Below are 20,040 nucleotides of genomic sequence, written 5' to 3' on the forward strand. Positions count from 1 at the left end.
AAAAAAAACACTTGGGGAACATCTAGTCTAATTTCTAACTCCAGTTTATCTTGCCCTAAAATGTTCAAGAAAGTATATACTACCTTAATGTCACTCAAAGGCTTTATTTTTTTTTTGAAGGAACTGAAATCTATGATCTCTCCCATTTAAAGCCTTCCCTCATCTTAATGGTCCACTGCATCCTAAAAAACATACACCTTGCATCCTAAAAAATATATACCTGTATTCCACCAGCCTGAAAAGCTATTGACCACTGCCTAGCAAAGAAAAGCAACAGAAACACGAAAGAACAAAACAAACAAACAAAAAAAAAACCACAAAAAGGGGGATGGAAACCAACAGGATAATAATTCTGATGCTTTCAGCTCAAGAACTGGTTGGTTTTTTTTCCAGTGACCAATCATACTCACACGGATAATTTAGTCACCTGAAAGCAGTTCCACAAATCAGATACACAGTCATTCATCTGAGTCACCTACAACGTGCCAGGACTCTACTGATTTTAGAAGGATACAGACTAGCGACGTGGTGACAATAGCGAGAATTGTTCCAACGGGAATGGATTTCTGTGCATCTTTGAGGTCCCCTGATCTGTTTGAACCAGCCATGATACCTGAAAATACATTTTGGACATAAGATCAAGGGACAGAAGAAAGCTCAGAGACCCAAGATGCCCTCTTGTCCCAGTATTCTCACCAGTCACTGAAGGGAAGAAGATGCCAACCAGCACCATGAATGAAGTCGCTATATCTGAAAGCACGTATAGATGAAGGTTGTTCTTCTGGCCTGCTACATCAACAGATGGGTGATGTGCTTTCTCCAGTATCTCTCCTTTCTCCAAATAATTGCTCCACAAGTTGTCTTCAATGTTATTATCACACCACAGAAAAGAAAAGCATGTTTCAGTTCAAACCTGTTCTCATTATAATGGGTCTACAGCTGAAGATTACAAATGCAGTTCATGCAGTTCAGTGATCAACACAAATTAAGACATATACAAGTTACATGAAAGAAAATTTACATCGCATGCTTTCAAGGGAATCTGTAACAAAACCCATAAATATGTATGAATAGCCTATGGAAGTCTAAGCTCTTTTTAATCCTTTAATATTACTAAATGTAACATTCATACCCGTTTTAACCCCCAAAAATACACTGAATATTTTTGATGAACCACCATACCCACACATAGTAGCTCAGAGAATCCAAGCAGCAATATTGACCAGCTTTCTAGATATAAACGGATTTGTTCTTTAGACACTGGAAGAATTACAGAATTATATGGTTGGCATTTGAAATTTCACTAATAAATGCCGACTCCATTTTAGAAATTAGACTACTGGTTTCTGCAAAAACGGGAACCTTAGGCACTCAGCACCTGCACAAAGCAACTGTTCTCTGGAGTTCATTTCAATAATGAACACTTTTCAATGATATTCTCTTCAGGAGCAGGCAAAGAAATAGGTATGCTATTTTTATACAAGTACTCTTATCTTTCAGGTCATAATTTTAACCTGTCTAAAATGGAGAGTCGTCGCTACACAGAGTTCTGAAAAATTTTAACAACTTACTCATGTTAGTATAGCTCATAATTATAGCTGACTTTCTGCTGAAATTATGAGACGTACAAGGCAAATTTAATCAATTTTACAGCAGACAAGTACTGTATCAGGACAAAAGTGCCATCTACTCTTTTTAAAGATTATAAAACTTGGTTTTCTTTATTGAAGATAATTTTCTTCACTGTAATTACAATTTCTTCAGTCCCTCTTTCTTAACCAGCAGGGAACAGTTCAACCCATTTCAACTGCTCAGCATTCCTCCTCTTTAAGGGAAAAAAAATATTCTATCATACCTTTTAAAATGCCACTAGCAGCTCCTGGAATCCCTGCTATCTCAGAGACATTGTTCATTAGGAAATATTCATCACAGTTCTCGGTGGTTAAGTTTGTACTTTGGCAGAAGAGCTGCCAAAGCTTAGAGGGCACAGTAATGTTATCCTTAACTATGGTTTTGGCACAAACATCAAACTGATCTCTCGACAAAGTCCTGTTGCCCAACATGCAAATCCTGGAAGGGAAACGTGAAAACCAGTGTTATTATATGGTACCGGGAAAATGAAATCTGCCCTTCCCCCTTAGTTCTTCTTTCATATCATGGAAACTTCAGGTGGCTCTAGTCTGCTACATCATTTCTCAGCTTCAAAAAGATGGTGGTAGCAGGACAAAGACTGCGTATCTGTTTCCTTTAAGAGTGAGAAGTATAAAGCTACTTTTCCAACAAAATTGGGAGAGGTATAAAAAGCTACATCAGTGTGATTTATTGAATTTGGTAAAATTACCTTAAACAATGAAAGGGAAAGATTAGGCCACATTTTTTTTTTCAGTTAAACAGAACTACTGGAGTGGAAGAAATCTGAAGAATACTAGCATTCAAATGGCTAGGTATTTAGAACATCTAAAGATATTTGGAATCGCGTTATCCCAGTTTCTGTATAGTAGCACTCAAATCACTCCTGACATTTTAGCTTCAGAATCAGGAACATACATTTCAATCACAATAAGCAAAGGTTCTTCTTGTCAGAAGATACTATGCGTAATTGCTAAAAATCCTCCAGTGCCTGTTGTGTTTCACCTAACCACAAATATAGTTTATTCCAGCAGTGAAAATTTTTAATCCACTTCTCCAAAGATGGTTCCACAATACATGGTGATATAACGTAGCAGCTTGCTGCCACTAAAAGTTCATTCGGCTTCTCTTCCCAGTGCCAGAAAACACCCACAAAAAACAAAAGTTTCTTCCATTTTAATAAGTTTAATTGTTTCACAGGTCTTATCAATCACTAAAGCCAGGAAAATGGAAGAGACAGGGCCATTTTTGTCGGGTTTGCAGGCCTGTGAACTGCAACTTCAGAGAAGCCTTCCCCTCCAGAATTAAAAATAAATACAGCAACTAGTTACTTCAGCAAAAGAAAAAGGAATACAGCCCAAGGAAGAAAGATAGGGAGAACATTCCAGAACAATCCAAGAGATAATGAGGGGGAGGTAGAGACATTGTTTTATTTTTACTGCTGTAAACCTGCCACTGTTGTAAAACATTGTAATCATTGGGCCCTAAACATCTAAAGGGAGCACTTGAGGGTTGCAAGTACTTAGTTATGGTCACAACATTTTAAGATGTGAATAATTATGCAGACTCAACTCCTCTATTTCCATTCCATTCATCTCCTGTCAGCAGTATCAGGAAATACTGTTTGCATTTCTGGTAAAACACATGTATCCACATTATTGCTGCTCCAGCTCTGAGTTTAAGAAACTGTATTACATGTTTAACTGCCAACGGGCCAAGAAGCACGCGTTGTGTTCAGAGCAGGGCTACTCATACGGCAGATTAATCTGCTTTCAGACCAAGGGGAAGTTTCACTGGAGCCTCAGCATGGCCCCAACACCGCACGTCCCACATTCCTGAGAGATGCCCTATTTCTCAGCAAGCAGCTGCATCACACCACCACAGTTTCCAACCACGAAGGCAGCACATCATGTCTGACTGGCCTGGGGAAAATGGACCTGCCAAAATGCTTCCTACTAACTGCCATAAATAACCCAGCAAAATTCTTGCTAAAATTTAACTCAACAGCCGTAGGCTAAGATACGGGATTGTCTTTGCACGAAGCAGAGAAATGTCAGCCTCCACTAATCTGTATACTCACCACAAAACTTCATTCTAACAAAACAGTTAAAGAACGTAATAATGCACTCATTTTAGCCTAAGAAACTTCTATTCCATGAGCTCTGCATGCGGAAGAATATCACTGTCACTATATACAGCTAAAAGAAAATCTGAAGTAATTCACAAGAAAGATAGCTTTGACAATGTATTAGGCACAAGCTTTAACTAACTTCCACTGAACCCCACCTTCCAGACCTGTAGGCAAAGCTATACCCCCATCCAGAAACACTACTCACGGAAACTCAGGTGGATCAAAGATGGACTTGATAGCTCCAGCATAAATGGACAGTATGGATATTACTACGCAGGCCAAGAAGAGGGAAGCAAATTTGTTAACATATTTCACGCCTACGAAGACCACCACCGCCATCAGGATGAGGAATAGAGTTCCATACACCCTCATGTTGTTTAGCATAGCACTGGATGCATCATGGGCACCGGATGAATGAAAAATTGCTGCTTGTGGCACAATATACGTCTGAAACAAGAAGAAAGCAAGCTGAAGGAACACAGGGACAGAACTCTGTATCGTAAATGTAAATCACACTCCAATTTGCAACATGCTCTTCACCAGGAATCTTCAGTTTATAGGAAAAGTCAAGAGATAACGGCCCATTCCATTTCAGTAGTACAACTGAGCCAACTTTATCAATGATGAGCATGTGTCTTTGGTTAAGTCATATTTCCATCTATGTTTTCAGGAGAGCTTCCATTCTGGATACCCACAGAGTGTGCAACTTCCAAAGGGAAGCACTAAGCGGTACAGAATTGGACACCGAGAAACTGGAGACCTTCTGGTCTCTACCTGTAAATGTGTATGCGAATAGGGGACAAGAATACTGTGGTATTTTCTATATGCTATTTGTCTTTAAAAGCAGGACCTACTCTGGTACTACTCACCAATAAAATCTCAATGGCACCAAGGATATACATTGCTCCTGCAAATGTTGTTCCCAAATAAAAGCACAGCCCTACAGCTCCACCAAACTCTGGGCCTAATGACCTGGATATCATAAAATAGGAGCCACCAGCTATGAAACAAGAAAATGAGAGGAATATTATGACTTATTTATTGTTAAAAATTGTAAAATATTCACAACAAGAATACAACAAAATTATACACTGCGCATCTGCTTTTTTGGGGGTTCAGTTGAAGTATCTTTTTGTTAGCACAGGGGTAACTAAAAACCAAATAAATTAATCCTTAGCCTAAATTGATACTCAGAAGAAGTACTAGATAGGACTTCAGGCTTTGTATCCTGGCTTAAGCAAATTTCTCTAGAATAAAACCACGTTAACAGCTTATAGCAACTTTTTTTTTTTTTTTAAAACACAAAAGAGAAGTTTGCTAACTACACTTACCTGGAACAACACCATTTGTGGCAATAGCACTCATTGATATGGTTGTCAGCATAGTCTGGGGAAAACAAGGAAAAGGAAGCAATTGAGTCAACAACATTTTTTAAAACATAACTTCTTTCTTGATAGAGCAAAGCTGCCACTGCATATAGGATACAATATTTCTATTTATTCTGCCTTGACAGGTCATTATCTGAAAGAAAACAAGGGTAGCAGGAATTTAATCATCAAGCTGTTGAGACTTCTGCTTGAGAGATGACCGCTGCTTTATCAAGTCAAATAATGGGTGTCTGCAGAGAAAGCAAGATAGAAGAAGGCAGGTGTCCTTCCATCTGCAGAGCTGAAATTCCAACAAAGGCTAGTCCAGCAAAGCAGGCAGCCACGACCTGGGACAGGCGCAGAAAACAGCTGTTTGCTGAACAAACACCATTTTTAAGACTGCATCTACACTAGATACAGTTTGCCAGTTTAGAAACACTAGCAAAAAAAAAGAAAAGAAAGGGAAAAAAACAGAAATCACATGGCTACAAACACAGCAGAAGTGTCTAGCATACATCTGGCTTTTCTTTCCACCTGCATGTACAATGCAGCCTCTCCAAGTTTCTCAATAGTTTCACAGAGGTTATGTCACATGCATTATTTTACCTATATACTTACACAACAGCAGCAAAGTAATACAATCAGGAAGGACTGAAGAACTCCAGCCATTCCTACCATCCAAGTCAGCCGAAGGAAGAGAATAACCCCGAAGATATTCTGCATGCATGGTAAATACACCCCCATCAGGGTGCCCATGCTGGGTGACTGAAAAAAAAAGTTCATTGACATTCATTAACAGGAATTATTCAAAGCATAGATAACCAAAAACCCTGCAACTTCAGTTTTTCAAATGGTAGAAATCTGGGAAACACAAAGTAGACACACACAAATATTACTGCACTGGACTTCCACAAAACATGAAGCAAACTCCTGACACCAAAACCACGAATTTCTGAACAAAATGCTGACTCTATCACATCTTCACATTTGAATTAATTATACTCAGCATTAAACACCAATTACTAACAACAGAACATACATGTATTTGTTTTATTGTAGAACCACAGAGTTTCTAGTATGAAACCTGTTCAGTGCTGCAGATCCCGAGTAAAATAGATCCTACCCTACTCCCCAGAGTTTACAAATTACTTTTGCAATGTTATGTTTGTGATGTTACAACTAGAAAAGATTTGGAAGCAATCTGGAGATATGCATAGTGTATTTTCTTCCATTTTATATATTCCACGTAAAACTAATGATTACTTTTGACAGTGACTGAGAAAATACAAGTTAGTTATGTGACCGCAGGAACTGCACGTGACTGGCATTCAACATAGTATCTTTTAGAATTCTCTTTTGCCCAAATAGTTATTGTCAGAGAATAGTCAGACCCAAAAAAATGATACCAAAATGCCACTGATAAGGGGTTTATTTCAAGGAACACAGAAATGTTCCCTGCATTGGCACACCTGGCACTAGCAGCAATTCAGAGTCCCAAATCTCTGTGGTTTCCTGCGAAGGCATTTCATTGCTTCTGCTTTCTGAGGTTTTCTTTTGCATTTAAAATTAGACAGAATGCTGAAACATAGGGGGAAATAGAGAGTGTAACTTCTCAAAGGCTCATCCCTTTTCATACTTCTTTCTATAAATAAACCTGAATTCTAAAACATATTACAGATAGACAGCATTTAAAACTCAGTAACAATCATCTAAATGAGAAGGATATTAAAAGGAGGTGACAACACTTGTTCAAATTTGACACCACATAGCAATGTGGAGTCAAATGCAAAAATAAATAGGTAACATGCACCCTTATAGACAAATTAGCCATGAATCAAAAGCAACGGTACTTAAGACAAGCATATTACTCTTAAAGCAGTAAAATGGCTGTCAAGAACTTCGTTCTTGCCTTGTCTTCACTATGGAAAAATTCAGTTACTTAAGGTAAGACCAGGGTATATTTTATTACACAAAGCAAAATCCTAGAAAAAAAATCAAATTATTATAATATCACCAGGTCAAAATAAGCAACGCAGGAATTTAGTGCTTCAACTTGCAATTACATGTTACAATTCGAAATTTCCTCATCTGCATTAGGAATCTGCCCTGCCGGAGATGAAAGAAAACTGTGCCTAAGAACACGATCTGAACAGTTCTTTGCTAGGAATGCCAGGAATTGCTGACCAAATTGTTTGAAGTCAGCTTTGAATTCCTTGTGTAACTAAAGCTAAATCAGATCTTCCACACACACACTTCAACTCGGGTGAACCTCCTGAAGTAAAGTGAGCAACAGAACCATGTGCTGACAGTTTGCAATAGACCTACCCTATGAGATCTACCAGCATGCGGCCAGAGAACCATTACTCAGCTGTTCCGGTACCGCAGTACAAAAATATCCCTAAAATGTCACCTGCCATTTGTACAAGGATTACCATCCTATAGAACTAACCTGATCAGCTTTGTCAAGATTATGTATAAGGACAAAAAGAATTGTTGTCTTCTGAGACTAACAGATATGACACTTATACATAAGTATCCTGATCAGGGTAACGTAAGGATTTTTAAACGAGTTGTTCCACTGCTACAGTGGAGGAGGATCTTCTCAGCGTATTCTTTATAATGCACCTGTTTCCTCAAGAAGGGGATGTTTAGATACTTTTGATTCAAACACCTTCATCTGATTCACATTGTGTCTTCAACTGCATAAACATTAACTGAGAAAGGACTACATAATGTTGCCAGGCACTGGGCAGATTTTGCCCTGCGTAAGGGCTTCCTATTGTCACATTAATGCACTCTTTGCCTCTCTTACAGAGACATTCCACGTAATTTTATCATCTATCTGACCATTCATCCATCAGTCACCCCCCTCACATCATCTCTGAACCCAGCAGCCAGCATCAAGTGAATTTATCAGATGTGTGGGTATCTCAGAGGTAAAGAAGTTTCTAAGAGTTTGTCAAAACTGGCATCTGGGAAAAGGAAAGAAGCCTAACCTATCGCTCCCACTCAGGAGAAGCAAGTGGAGCACAATTATTATATATTCTATATTGACAGTTTTCCAAGCACTATCAAAGCAGGTGAGTTTTCAGCCTGCCCTTTACACATCCCCCAATACCTGCTTCCTTTGCATAAGAATTCACCTTAGCTCAGCTCTTTCCTACCTTCTGCCCTACGTGGCCCCTGCAGCTTTGCTCTACTGTTCATCATCTTCCCCCCGTCCCTCTTAAGTGGCCTCTTATACATATCAAGTTACAAACTCACTTCAGCCACAGAGGAAGAGAAATTGTGCATTAATTGTATAGTCATGACACTACTGCAGAGCAGCCGAGGAAATGCATCTGTGTCTGCCCACAGACAAAACCCAAGCCACGGTGTTACTAAGTGTACCTCAGGCATAAGGGTTTACTCTGGATTTTCTTACCCTGTGGAATAAAAAATACTGGTATGAAAGAATGATCCACAAATACTACTTGAACCAGCTTGTTCATAGCAATATTTAACACCGGTGATCTGCAGTGACTTGACCCTTTTTTATAGCATCTTATAATCAGTAAGTGATACTAAACCAGTGCTGAAGTCTCAACAGAATGCAATCTGAAATAAGAAGGGTATTATGTTCAGTCTCAACAGCTACCAAATCAAAAAAATTAAACACCCCATGCTGCATAAAGGAAATAAAACACAAAAACATTTTGAAGAACGCTGTTTTAGATCAACCAAGAAAGGACAGAAAAATCTCAAAAACAGTCTCAATTTCAGTGATGCAGATCATGTTTTCCTTCACTCTAATCAGCTGCAGACACCTAATTGATACAAATATTGATCTGAGTCCGAAGGACACTATTTCCATTGAGCCAGCGTGATGGGTTATCAAAGCACTTGGCTGCAGGGCTCAGGGAAATTGATCGGTAATGACAGCTCTTGTGGTTGCTCTGTAGCATGAGGACAGACAGCAGCACAGAAGTGAACTGCCTTATTAAAGATACATGAACTGAAATAGTTAATCTTATTTTTTCCATCATGAGAGGGGGATATTTTTATAGCACTGCACCTATTAAGTGCTTTAATACAAGACTGTATTTGGAAAAGATAAAAAGCAACCCAATTTCTACCCTAGTACATGGAGTAGTGTCAATTTTATCTGATGTGTACCTAATACAGAATGCTACTATCAAAAATATTTAATGGGAATGCTGAAACAGGGTAATATGTTTATATTAAGCTGTTTTGCACTGAAATTGTCCTGATCTTCATTTGCATCTTCCACGAACTCTGCAGCAATAATTCCAAGAGATTAGAAGGGGGATAGTCATGTAACGTATTTCCCAGAGCCTGTGGAAACATTCAGGTCTCTTTTGGTCTTGTCGCTGTAGAAAGCAGGTGCTGACAACAATGATCTCCACAAGCTAAAGCACATCACTCTCTAGTCCTTTAAGCTTAAACTTTGGAAAAAGCTCTCATTTTTTTCGATACCGCCCCTCAGAGATTTGGCCCCTTCGTGTGCACACAACTGCCTTGTCTCTTCTTTTTTATGTCTGTGTTTTATTGTTGGTTTGGGTTTTTTGTGGTTTCTTTTTGTTTCGTTTTTTTTATTTGAATCGATATGATTTGGCAGGCAGGGGTGGGCTAGGTCACAAAAAGGTATTCACTGAGAGACCTGTCTTACCTGCTCAGATAGAGAATTATATATTCACTTACTGAAACGACTGCTTTCTTCATTCGATTTTTGAATACCAGATCTAGAGTCTGCTCACCCTCCTTGCTCCAATTCTTGTAAGCTGCCAATTCCAGCCAGTGACACATCAGGACAGGCAGCTTACCTTTTGTCACACTGGCTGGGTACGTATTTGCTGAGCATACCCAGTACAGCATTCAGCAATGAATCAGTTAACAACGCTGGCACTTAAAAACAGAATCTGTTATCGTGCTGGGGTGGATATTCATGCTTCTGTACTAATGCTCAAATGGGAAGGGTAAGGTAACAGCAGTGCATTGATTTATACTTCAAAGATGATTAAAAACAAATGTGTAGAAGAATCCCATTTGCACAGTTTCTGGATACCTTCGATCCATAGCATTGTACAGTTACTGCTTTTGAATTTCCTGTTTTTAATGGTTATAATTATTGGCCAAGTTAATATTCATCAAGATGTTTAAAATTTCATATTGCTTATGGCAAGAGAGGGAGAAGAAATTCAAACTACAGTTATGATATTGCAGCTGATGTAATTTATTCCAGAGACAGACATGCTAGGCAAAGATTCACTTAAGGAAACTGCAGTGTTTACACAGAAAATACTGAGATATTAACACTGGATGATATTGTCACTTTTGGAATGGTTATCCAACCCATTCTACAAAAAACATCTGAGAAGTCTGCAAACACACATTTTTGGGACACGGGAAAGCATAATTCAGGACAACCCAGGTATTAAGCCCAAACTGTTTTACCATACAAGCATAGCTTTAACAAGGACAACAGTCCTTTTTTAAGGCAGTAAAGAGTTTGAAAATACACAAGTGTTTACATAAATCATACCTAGATGTAGAAATATTAACACCAAACCTTACACATTACTCTACCAGGAATTTAAAACAACTTCTCTGCTTCCTGTTATTTGCCCCATTTTTACCTTATGAAGCTATACTGCATTTGCTTTAACCAACTTTACACTACAGACCCATCACCAAATTCTCCCAATTCTTTTTCCAACAAGGGAAGTAAGTGACTAGCTTTTAGATCAGACTGCATCTTACCCTGGTATTCTGCTCAGGCAATTAATAAGGAAATAAACAGCAAGTGCGATCAGAACTTTCTCAAAATAGTAAGGACTGTACCTGTTGTATCCCCCTCCATTCTATCTTTGTTAAGATAGAATTTGTTAAGATACAATCTGCTTTTGATAGGAAGAGGCTGAAAATGATTTTAGATTATGCAATAACACCACATTCACAGCTGATGCCTGACATTATTCCCACCCAAAAGCATGCTAAAACAGAGATGCAGCTGACATTTCATATTAGTAACGTGAAGATAAAAACTTTGGACAGACTCAGCAATTAGTATACGACCAAGTACCACACAAAAGAAATTCAGAGTTAAAATGTTTAAATTACTTCTTTAAAATAAGCTTATAGTACCACAACACAGTTACTGCACCCAGACGATCTTCACTCAGTCTTGTAATGATGTCATATTAAACATAATATTACAGAACTTTAGTGCATGTGGTCTCAGATAAAACTGAATTTTAAGCTTCATGTTGACTAAACAACTTTGTTAACCCCAGTGCAAAACCGTGCAGAGTAAGGAACTGGAGTGTGAGTAAGGGAGCTGGAATCCAGCTTTCAGCCTGGGGTAACATGCATTCTCCTTGAGAACAATGCGTTGTTTTTCAACATCACCACTGCCATCTCTTTCTGAAATGGCTCAAACTTTGACAGGGCAGTACTATAAAATCTATAGAATTCAAGTGCTATCTTAGTTTTTTGGAAAACTTTCCTTTGACAAAATTTGCAAGCAAACTGACAGGCCTGCAAGTGCCATAAAATGCAACCATACCACTTGAGGGTTTAGCACTAACTGAAACACTGCCAGAGCACTAAGAAGAGCAGTTAGAACATAGCCCTCCCGATAGAAATCTAACTACCAACAATCAAACCCCACCTTCTACCTAGTTATTACAAGGCCAGCCCAAATGGGCTAACCATCTAAATGCAGATCCTTTGGGGCAGAATTCAGTTGCCTAAGCGCCTAGCACCAGAATGACACCTGACCTGCCCCAGGGTGTCCAATCTGACCTCCACCCACCACTCTAGAAGGGTGTTGTCTCCTGCAAGTCTTGTGTCATACCTACCAGGCTCATAGAGATGTGTCAGATACTGCTGGGCAGCTGAAACAGCACTAGGAAAAAGCTGGGGGGTTTGTTTTGTTGTTTATTCGATTCACCACTAAAAGCCTATTCTCCTTATCTAAATCCATACCAAGTGTATGTAACTAACTGCACTGTAGTGCACTGTGCTTGACCACTGCATCTGCCCCAATTCTTTGGTAATATCTGGTTACCTACAGAGTTCTATGTTATTTCTTTGCAACACTGTCTTGGCTCCTGACAGAGGTTAAGATAAAGCAGAAAGGAGTCCAGCTCCCCAAAAATCACATAGGGAATCATCCCGCTCATCAGCTGGCCACGGAGAGAACCTTTACTTACTTTTGACACTTTCTTCTTCGAGCCATCAGTACTTTCTGCTTCTTCATGTTCCTTAACACCTTGGGTAAGATTTGTGTAGTTGACCAACTTGCCAAGCAGAGATGACACTTTTGGTCGTATATCAAGTTCTTCCTGTGGAAGAAGACAACTAGTCAACTTCTGCGATTCACAGCATTTATGGAGAGCGGCTGGGGTCACACCTTCCTTGGCATGCCTGAGGCTGCCAGGGAACACAACAGGAAAATCATCCAGGGAATGACAGAATATTTCATTGTGCCTGAACCACTGATGAGAGTTTTTAATTTTCTGAAAGGAGGGCAAATCTGGCAGGAAAAGGCTATGCCAACAGGTCTGCACCTTTCTCCTTAGGTGCTGAAAAACATGAATTACAGCAATAAAGAAGTTGTCTGAGCCTTGGGACTGTAAGAAAATGGACGCGTACCTTGCATGTATCTCTAATGTCAGCTTACATCAACAGATATACTTTTAAAAAGGTCAAGTTGCCAAATAAATCAGAGATTTAGTGATTAAACTCCGGTCATTGTAGGCATGCATGCACTCTGATAATTGTATTAGATTTTTCAAACTATGTAATCTAATTTATGCGGATCTAGATAAAAATCCCAAAAGCCACATGTACGGAGGCCTCACATCTTTACATTCATCCCATCCAACTTCTGTTTCTGAAAGTAAGTTCAAGGGGAAAAAAAGAAAAAAAAAAATAGAACAAAATCATTCACTTCCCCTTTCTTTTTGAAATTAAAATGTCTTACATGTCTAATTGCACAGTAAGTAATGCATGGTAAAAACAAACAACTTTCTACACAGGAAGTAAAAACCCATTAAGAAAGATTTCACTGTCTGGAGTTTTAGCATATCTTCATGCATCATCACGAAGAGTTTCTGGGAGGATCAGCAGCATTATGTGCTTTCTACCTGATGGCAGAAACTGACCCCAAATGTCCCTTTTCTTATTCCTTCCTCTGATCTCATCTGCAGTTCACATCTTTAAAAACCTGATATGGTTCCTTCCAGAAAGAGGCTGAGGCAACACATGCTTCCTGTTCAGTTGAGCAGCATGGCCTTTGGGATGCTATCTGCTCCTCCTCTTCAGTACCAGAGCGAGCCTGCAGCACCGGTGTGGTACTGTGTTATTGCTTATGAAAAAGGCAGGCATGTGACTAGCAGCAGCCATGCCACAAGCAGCCAACTCTTCATGATCCACAACTGAGTTTATGCTGATCACAGATTTACCATGCCTAGGAGGGCGGAGACACCACAGCTGGGAGCATGCTTCAAAGTCTTTTAGCTCATGCACACTGCCTGCAAACATGGTTGTAGCATTTCCATGGTGAGTTCCTATCTAGCAGCAGGTTAGTTATACTTGTCCAGGCTCTATGCCACGTAGCTGAACTCTGCAGGCGCCATCCTAGCGGGGTGTAGAGCCAGCTCAGGCTGCCTCACACCGGGTTCCCAGAATGGGAAACACTGGGAACATGTTGCCAGTATTGCTGTGAAGCTGTAACTCAGAAGCCCAACTGGAAAGCAGCTGCAGAGCCATACAAAGACTCTCTGCACCACTCCCCAGCACCTGAGCTTCTGAAAACATTTTTTAGAAACTTGGTCTCAGCACACCATGATATATTTGCAGTTAATGAATGCCAGTGAGGTGAGGACGTGGAGGAGGATTCTGCTGGACTTGGTGTGGCTCCAGCTGGCCTCCTGCATGAGAGTCTGGTCCTCCTTACCTCTCTGCCTCACAGCCTCGAGTGGTCATAATATCTGAGCTTTTTCATCACACAGGATATCTCTGCCTACTGGTACCTCGGAGAACAGACATACACCCACAAAAAAGCATGTGGGAGAAGAAATCAGTATTACTGATATACTGCAGTTGTAATACAGGATACCCAGGCTAATCTGAGTACCTGAATTTAGGTACTCTCCTACAGAGTAACATGGTTCTTCTTAACACAGTAAATCAGCCCATGCTCATTTTCCACACTGATCAGCCCACAGTGCCACAGCGTCACTATTTAAATTATTCACGTCACCTCTGGTACCACTATATTTTGCTACTTTGCAGACATACCCCTAAACACACCAGGCTCTTAGATTTGCCATGCAGTGAGAGTTAGGTACCAACCCACTGCCTGAACCTTTGCAATGCTTTGTCTTCCGCTTAATACGATGTGCTCAATCCCTCCCATCTTGGAAGATCACAAATCACATTAGGAATATGAAAAACAGTTAGAAATTACCTCAAACAAGGCCAGATCTTTGTCATAGTAATCACCTCCCTTGCCAGCTTCTGAACTGTTCAGGAAAGGACTGTTTTCTTTATGGTTGCCATGACCTGCAAAGAAAAAAAGAAGCAGGTTTTGATAAGAGCAGAAAGAGAGACTTTGTAACCTTGACAAAAACCATAGGGAATAAACTTGTTTAGTCAATTGAATCTGTTTCTTTTTAGTATCTAAAGTTATGCAATGTTATCAATATCAGAGGTGTTACTCTCAAGGTAGAGTTATCCCTATTTCTATTTCTACTCCTCCGTTTTCATTAAAATAGAATAAAAAGTCACCTCAAAGTAAAATTTACAAGTAGGGTTACAGCTACAACATTATCTGTGCCTTTATTCTCTAATGTTCCCTTTTGTAACTCTCTCTTACATAGAACGGTGACAAGTGAAAGGACAGTTCTCATGCACTTACAGATCATTACTAATGCTAAGAGCAACTTTTGAGCAGTATGTCCAAACAGATTAGGTAGAATTAGTAAGATGAACAATTCAAAGACTAGATTCTGTTATTACAACAAAGGTAAATATCAACCAAAGTGCCCCCCCCCCCTTTTTTGTTGTTGGTCTTTTTTTGTTTTTGTTTGGTTTTTTTACGATGCCCACTAATCCTAGACATCAAATGTGCACACTTCATGATGCCTTTACCCTTATTCTATTTTGAACATTTAGATTGTGCATTCTTCAGACTCCTCTTATGTTTTTAAGTTAAAATCTAACATCAGGTACAGTAAAACCATTCACATATGCAAAGAACTGTATTAAAAAAAAAAGATAACATGGAAGATCAGTAGAGCTTTTTGTAACAAGTAGTAACTTAAAAAAAATATTGTAAGGGCACTATAGTATAAAATGAGCTCTGGAGGGAAAAGAAAAAAAAATTAAATTGATTCCAGTATTCAGAAGTTCTCGGACCTGTGGCTCACATTACAGTCTGCTTGACAAACAAAAATTCCTTTCTTTTGCCTATAACTCTTTACTCCCTACTCTTTCAGCCAATACAAACTAAAGAGACTTCCAAGAGTATCTCCTTAAGAAAGGATCAATCCAAGGAATACTTTTTTTTTTCTATTTACAAAAAAGTAACCACTAAAGAAATTGAAAATGAAAGAAAAAATTTATTATCTCAAATGAAAATACTGCAAGTTAAAGAAGTATTGTACACTGAATACATAAAAAGCAAGAGATTAAACAGCTGGATTTTTTGGTGCATATTTTCAATGATTAAGGTAATCAATTCAACAAGGCTATACTAAATTATTTTAATATAATTGAAGTGAAAGTGTCTCTGCATTTTGAAATCTGAATCAACTTACAAAATGAACCTAACAGGCAAATAGAAGACTCTTCCCCTACACAGAGTGATCAGCATATATTGCACTGTTACAAAAGTAATTGCTATACACAAAAAAATTATGAGAAATTTCAGTACTATTCCTACTGAGGGGAAAGGATGCATGAAAAGCAGCACAATTTGCTGGAAATTGCTCACAGGTGTTTTGAACAAAACTGTTGGAAAAACAATATTCACAAACAACAGAGGTCTTTTTAAGCTTCAGGAAGTAAACAGCTGACCAAAAATATCTGTAGATAGTCTGCTGTGTTTACGTGCCTATTGCTTTTCTCACAGCTCTGACAACTAACACCAAAATGTTAATTAGCAGCTGCCTTGCACAAGTAGGCTCAGCTTATTTGCCGACCCCACCTACGTGTAAAAGATGTTCGCATTGCTGTACGTTGTAGAATTTTTTACAGGACTAGAAAAGTATCAGTAAGCTTAGCAACAGAGCATCAAAACAAAATGTTTATCAATTTCAGCAAAGGTAAATATTTACTAAAATCTGCAAAAACTACTTGCTTGCTGTATTTGTTATGTCTATATTGACAGAAGGAATATACAAGATCAATTTTGGTTGCGGGATGTATTGTAAGCTGTGCCACAGTCCATTCTATCCTACTGTGGTTAGTACATCTGCAATTTTTGCTGAGGAAATTGAGTTATCTGCCATACAGGTTTTACTCATTAAATTGGACACAGGTACAAATGACAACTACAACATCAAAGCATCAAGCAGACAGTATTTCTGTTAAGACTTTGGTCTGTGAAGTATCTTCCCATCATTACACTTACCAAATGCAGCAAGGTCATGAGTAATTTTGTTTTGTTTTCTCGTTTCCTGTATATTAGCTCTGGTAACTGAATGTTTGAAAAATCAAACTGATTTTTTTTTTTTCTTTAAATCACTGAGTGATTTGTAAATCAATTCTTTGCTGTCTTAGTTTTCCCTGTTCTTCCACCAGGAACCTTACCTTACATATGCAGCTTACCACTCTCTCAAAAAAGTACAATGGGCATTCCTTTACTTGTAATGCTTACAGAAGCTCTCACCCTTTTTATGTATAAAAATCACTGTTGTCACGATAACTCATATATTCAATGTCAGATTTTTATATAAGATGACAATTGTTTTGCTCTTTCACAATGCCAAGCTTCTCATTACTGTCATTGGTATAACCTATCCTTAGTTAAGGAAGATTACTTCATACCATCTCTCTGAGCCTGACAAAGACCAGTGACTTAAGATGAATCTTCAAGTTAATTGGCATTATTTTCAGATGCATCTTCATTTTACCTCCAGTAAATTTTTCACAATTGGTCTCTTCAGAAGCTCCCTCTCTCCCAAAAAGAGCTTCCAGCTCCTCTCTCGTTCTCCATTTTCATTTTCAAGCATCACCCAATTCCTTCCCATTAGACTTTCCCTCTGAATTTGACTCCTTGGTGTGCTTGCTTTATACATCCTCCTGCACACAGGAAGCCCAAACAAAGTAAACTGCAATAGAAAAATCAGTAGAACCAGTGATTGGAAATAAGAGTATTGTTTTTGCAATTGCTAGGGCACAATTTTTCTCTCGATGGAAAAGTTCAGATGATAGAGAAATACAGCTGGCTTTTTACCACATTCACAGCACTAGCTCCATTATCCTGAAAGTATATATAGATTATGAATTACTGCAGACAATGCAAAAATAAAAGTGAACTTTCAAACTGCATGATTCTACTGATCCAATGAAGTGCCACATTAAACCCCCTCTCAAACACTGTACACTTTCAACAGGAAGCAAAGGAGTCTAAGCTTATATTCAAGTTCTTTACAATGACATCCAGTTTTAACTTTACCAATATGTAGAACTGGGTGCTGCAGAAACGTGTGCTATTTCAAGAAGAGTACTACATTGCTAAGTTAAATACAGCTAATTAAATGATAGCCAACATCACCTTCACCGCAGTTGCACATTCGGTGCAATCTCTAGTTTTCAGACATGTCCTAAATCACAACAGCAAAAAGTGTTCATCTAATGTTCTCTTTTTCCATATTGTTTCCAATTTCATGAGTAAAACCTGTGGCAGATGACCATTTCCTCAACAAGAATCACAAATGTACTTTGACAAAACAGAACAGACTGCAGCACAGTATATAAAACGTACTGCAATAAAAAATTTGTCTAGTATATTCCATCTACCAATGAGCAACACCAGCAGCTTCAAAGAGACTTACTTGCATGGGAAGAGTTTGTTATCTCCATCAGTTTTGGAAGAGAGCAGAGGTGACCTCGGAAAGCTACTCCGGGGAATTCTCGCCCCAGCTTCACATGAGGGCAGTTTACATTCTGAAGCATGGAGTCTCCTGGGCAAGCACCATCTTGTGACACGCGTACAGTTTTCCACATTCTTAGTTATCAAGTCTTTGGTCTTGGACAGTAGTTATGTGGTGTTAGTTTTCATCATGCAAGATTGTTTTGCAAGGAACATTTCTTAAAGAGGGAGCTATATAGTCTGCAACAGAGAATAATTTATTTGCCTTTTAAGGCAGGCAAGCTATATTCCAAGTAGGTTAATGTTTCCTCTTCACTTGTTTCATTGCTTCTCAGTCTTCATTATCTTTCAATAATTAAGGCATTTTATTTCTGAATGCTACCAGTTCTCTTCCAAACCAAATAATTCTATTTGCAGCCACCACTACAATTATACAGTGTATCTAAACATCTCCACCATAGTTACCTGAACTTTTTAGAGCTCCCCTACTCAGGTACGGACACAGGTCTGTAGAACAAGGTTCATCATCGTGTGGATCACCTGAGTTCCATAAAACATCAAAGATGGTCCATGGAACAAAACCTAAAAATTCTAAGTGTGCATACTCCCATACATGCAAACACACAAGCCCAGGAGACAGAATAAAAGCAATAAATGGATGTCCAATCTTTTGCCTAACTTTTATCTCATTGCCAAGAAAGAACACTGTGGCAAAACTGTAGCGGGTATTCTACTGACTGGTTTTATTTTGTTCTTCTCCAAAAGGTTTAGGTTGCCTCTACTTTAAAAAAAAGAACTCAAAGGACAGTGTTCACATTACTGCTTTCCTTCTGGAAGGTGATTAGGCCAGAGAGAGAGACACTTTCACTGCTTGAGCACACCAAATGCAAGCCTTTTGTGCAAGCCATTGTGTTTTCTTCAGTAACTGAGGAATGAAAACCAAAATTTAGAGAGAATTACAAACAAAACATATATGAAAGTAACTATAAGAAAGACAGATTAGTGAGGATAAATGAAAGCTGAACAATTAGGCACAGTGAGACTATTGTAAAGAAAGACCAGGAAGCTTCACAGTGATAAAGTCTACTCAGCCAGACTACTAAAAGAATAATCATCCCTGTGAGAAGGTGGCAGGAGCAGTGGCATGACTCAACCTGTCGAGGTTTTATTCTCCTCTATTGTCAGTTTCTGAACTCCCTTACAGAAAACCACCACTCCCCTACTTCATCATGTTCAGTTAAATAAGTGGAAATTAGTATGCCTTAAGACAACTTCAGATCTTTCCATTTAGACATGACTAACTCGGAGACACTCACCCAGTTCTTACGGAGGCTCTATCTACCTGACAAGTTAAGGCATGCTGAAGGCACAGATGGACATAGTCTGACTAGCTTTAGTCTAGCCAGCACAGATAACAGAAGAAGTGAAAAATATAGTATGCTAATACTAATTAAACTGCAGTAAGGCTTAAAACATTAAAAAAAAAAAAGATTCCCAAGAGGGCTGAACTTTGATAACAAACTTAAGCCACTTTGCTTTTACAGGCATACATCTGAGCTAATTAAATGCAAGTTGGTAGAGGCACACACACCATGCTCATAGTAGCTCAAGAGGAACGCACACACTCTCAGACATGCTTTGCTAGGCAGGCAAGCTGGACAAAGCTCCTGATACAGCTACGACCTGTGATGATGGCATGCAGAGTTGCCATAATCCGCCCTGCCTGAAATATCAAGAGCTAAATCTTAACTGAGGGGCTAAATTTCTTCAGAGAATTTTAGCGTGAATCAGAGTACAAATCAGAGTTA

General features: G+C 38.9%; 1 protein-coding gene across 1 annotated transcript in view; it reads right to left on the minus strand.

Moving 5' to 3' along the window:
• Positions 1-19,007, minus strand: part of SLC12A4 (solute carrier family 12 (potassium/chloride transporter), member 4) — a 34,794-nt gene extending 15,787 nt beyond the window's left edge. The window contains 10 exon segments of the mRNA XM_009320796.1: positions 515-613; positions 697-861; positions 1,856-2,070; positions 3,966-4,207; positions 4,630-4,760; positions 5,092-5,146; positions 5,746-5,892; positions 12,342-12,473; positions 14,603-14,697; positions 18,195-19,007. Coding sequence (XP_009319071.1) covers positions 515-613; positions 697-861; positions 1,856-2,070; positions 3,966-4,207; positions 4,630-4,760; positions 5,092-5,146; positions 5,746-5,892; positions 12,342-12,473; positions 14,603-14,697; positions 18,195-18,366 — 1,453 coding nt within the window. The 5' untranslated portion in view covers positions 18,367-19,007.
• Positions 19,008-20,040: the final 1,033 nt, after the last annotated feature.

The sequence above is a fragment of the Pygoscelis adeliae genome, unplaced genomic scaffold, assembly GCF_000699105.1.
Source record: "Pygoscelis adeliae isolate BGI_AS28 unplaced genomic scaffold, ASM69910v1 Scaffold63, whole genome shotgun sequence".
NCBI lineage: Eukaryota > Metazoa > Chordata > Aves > Sphenisciformes > Spheniscidae > Pygoscelis > Pygoscelis adeliae.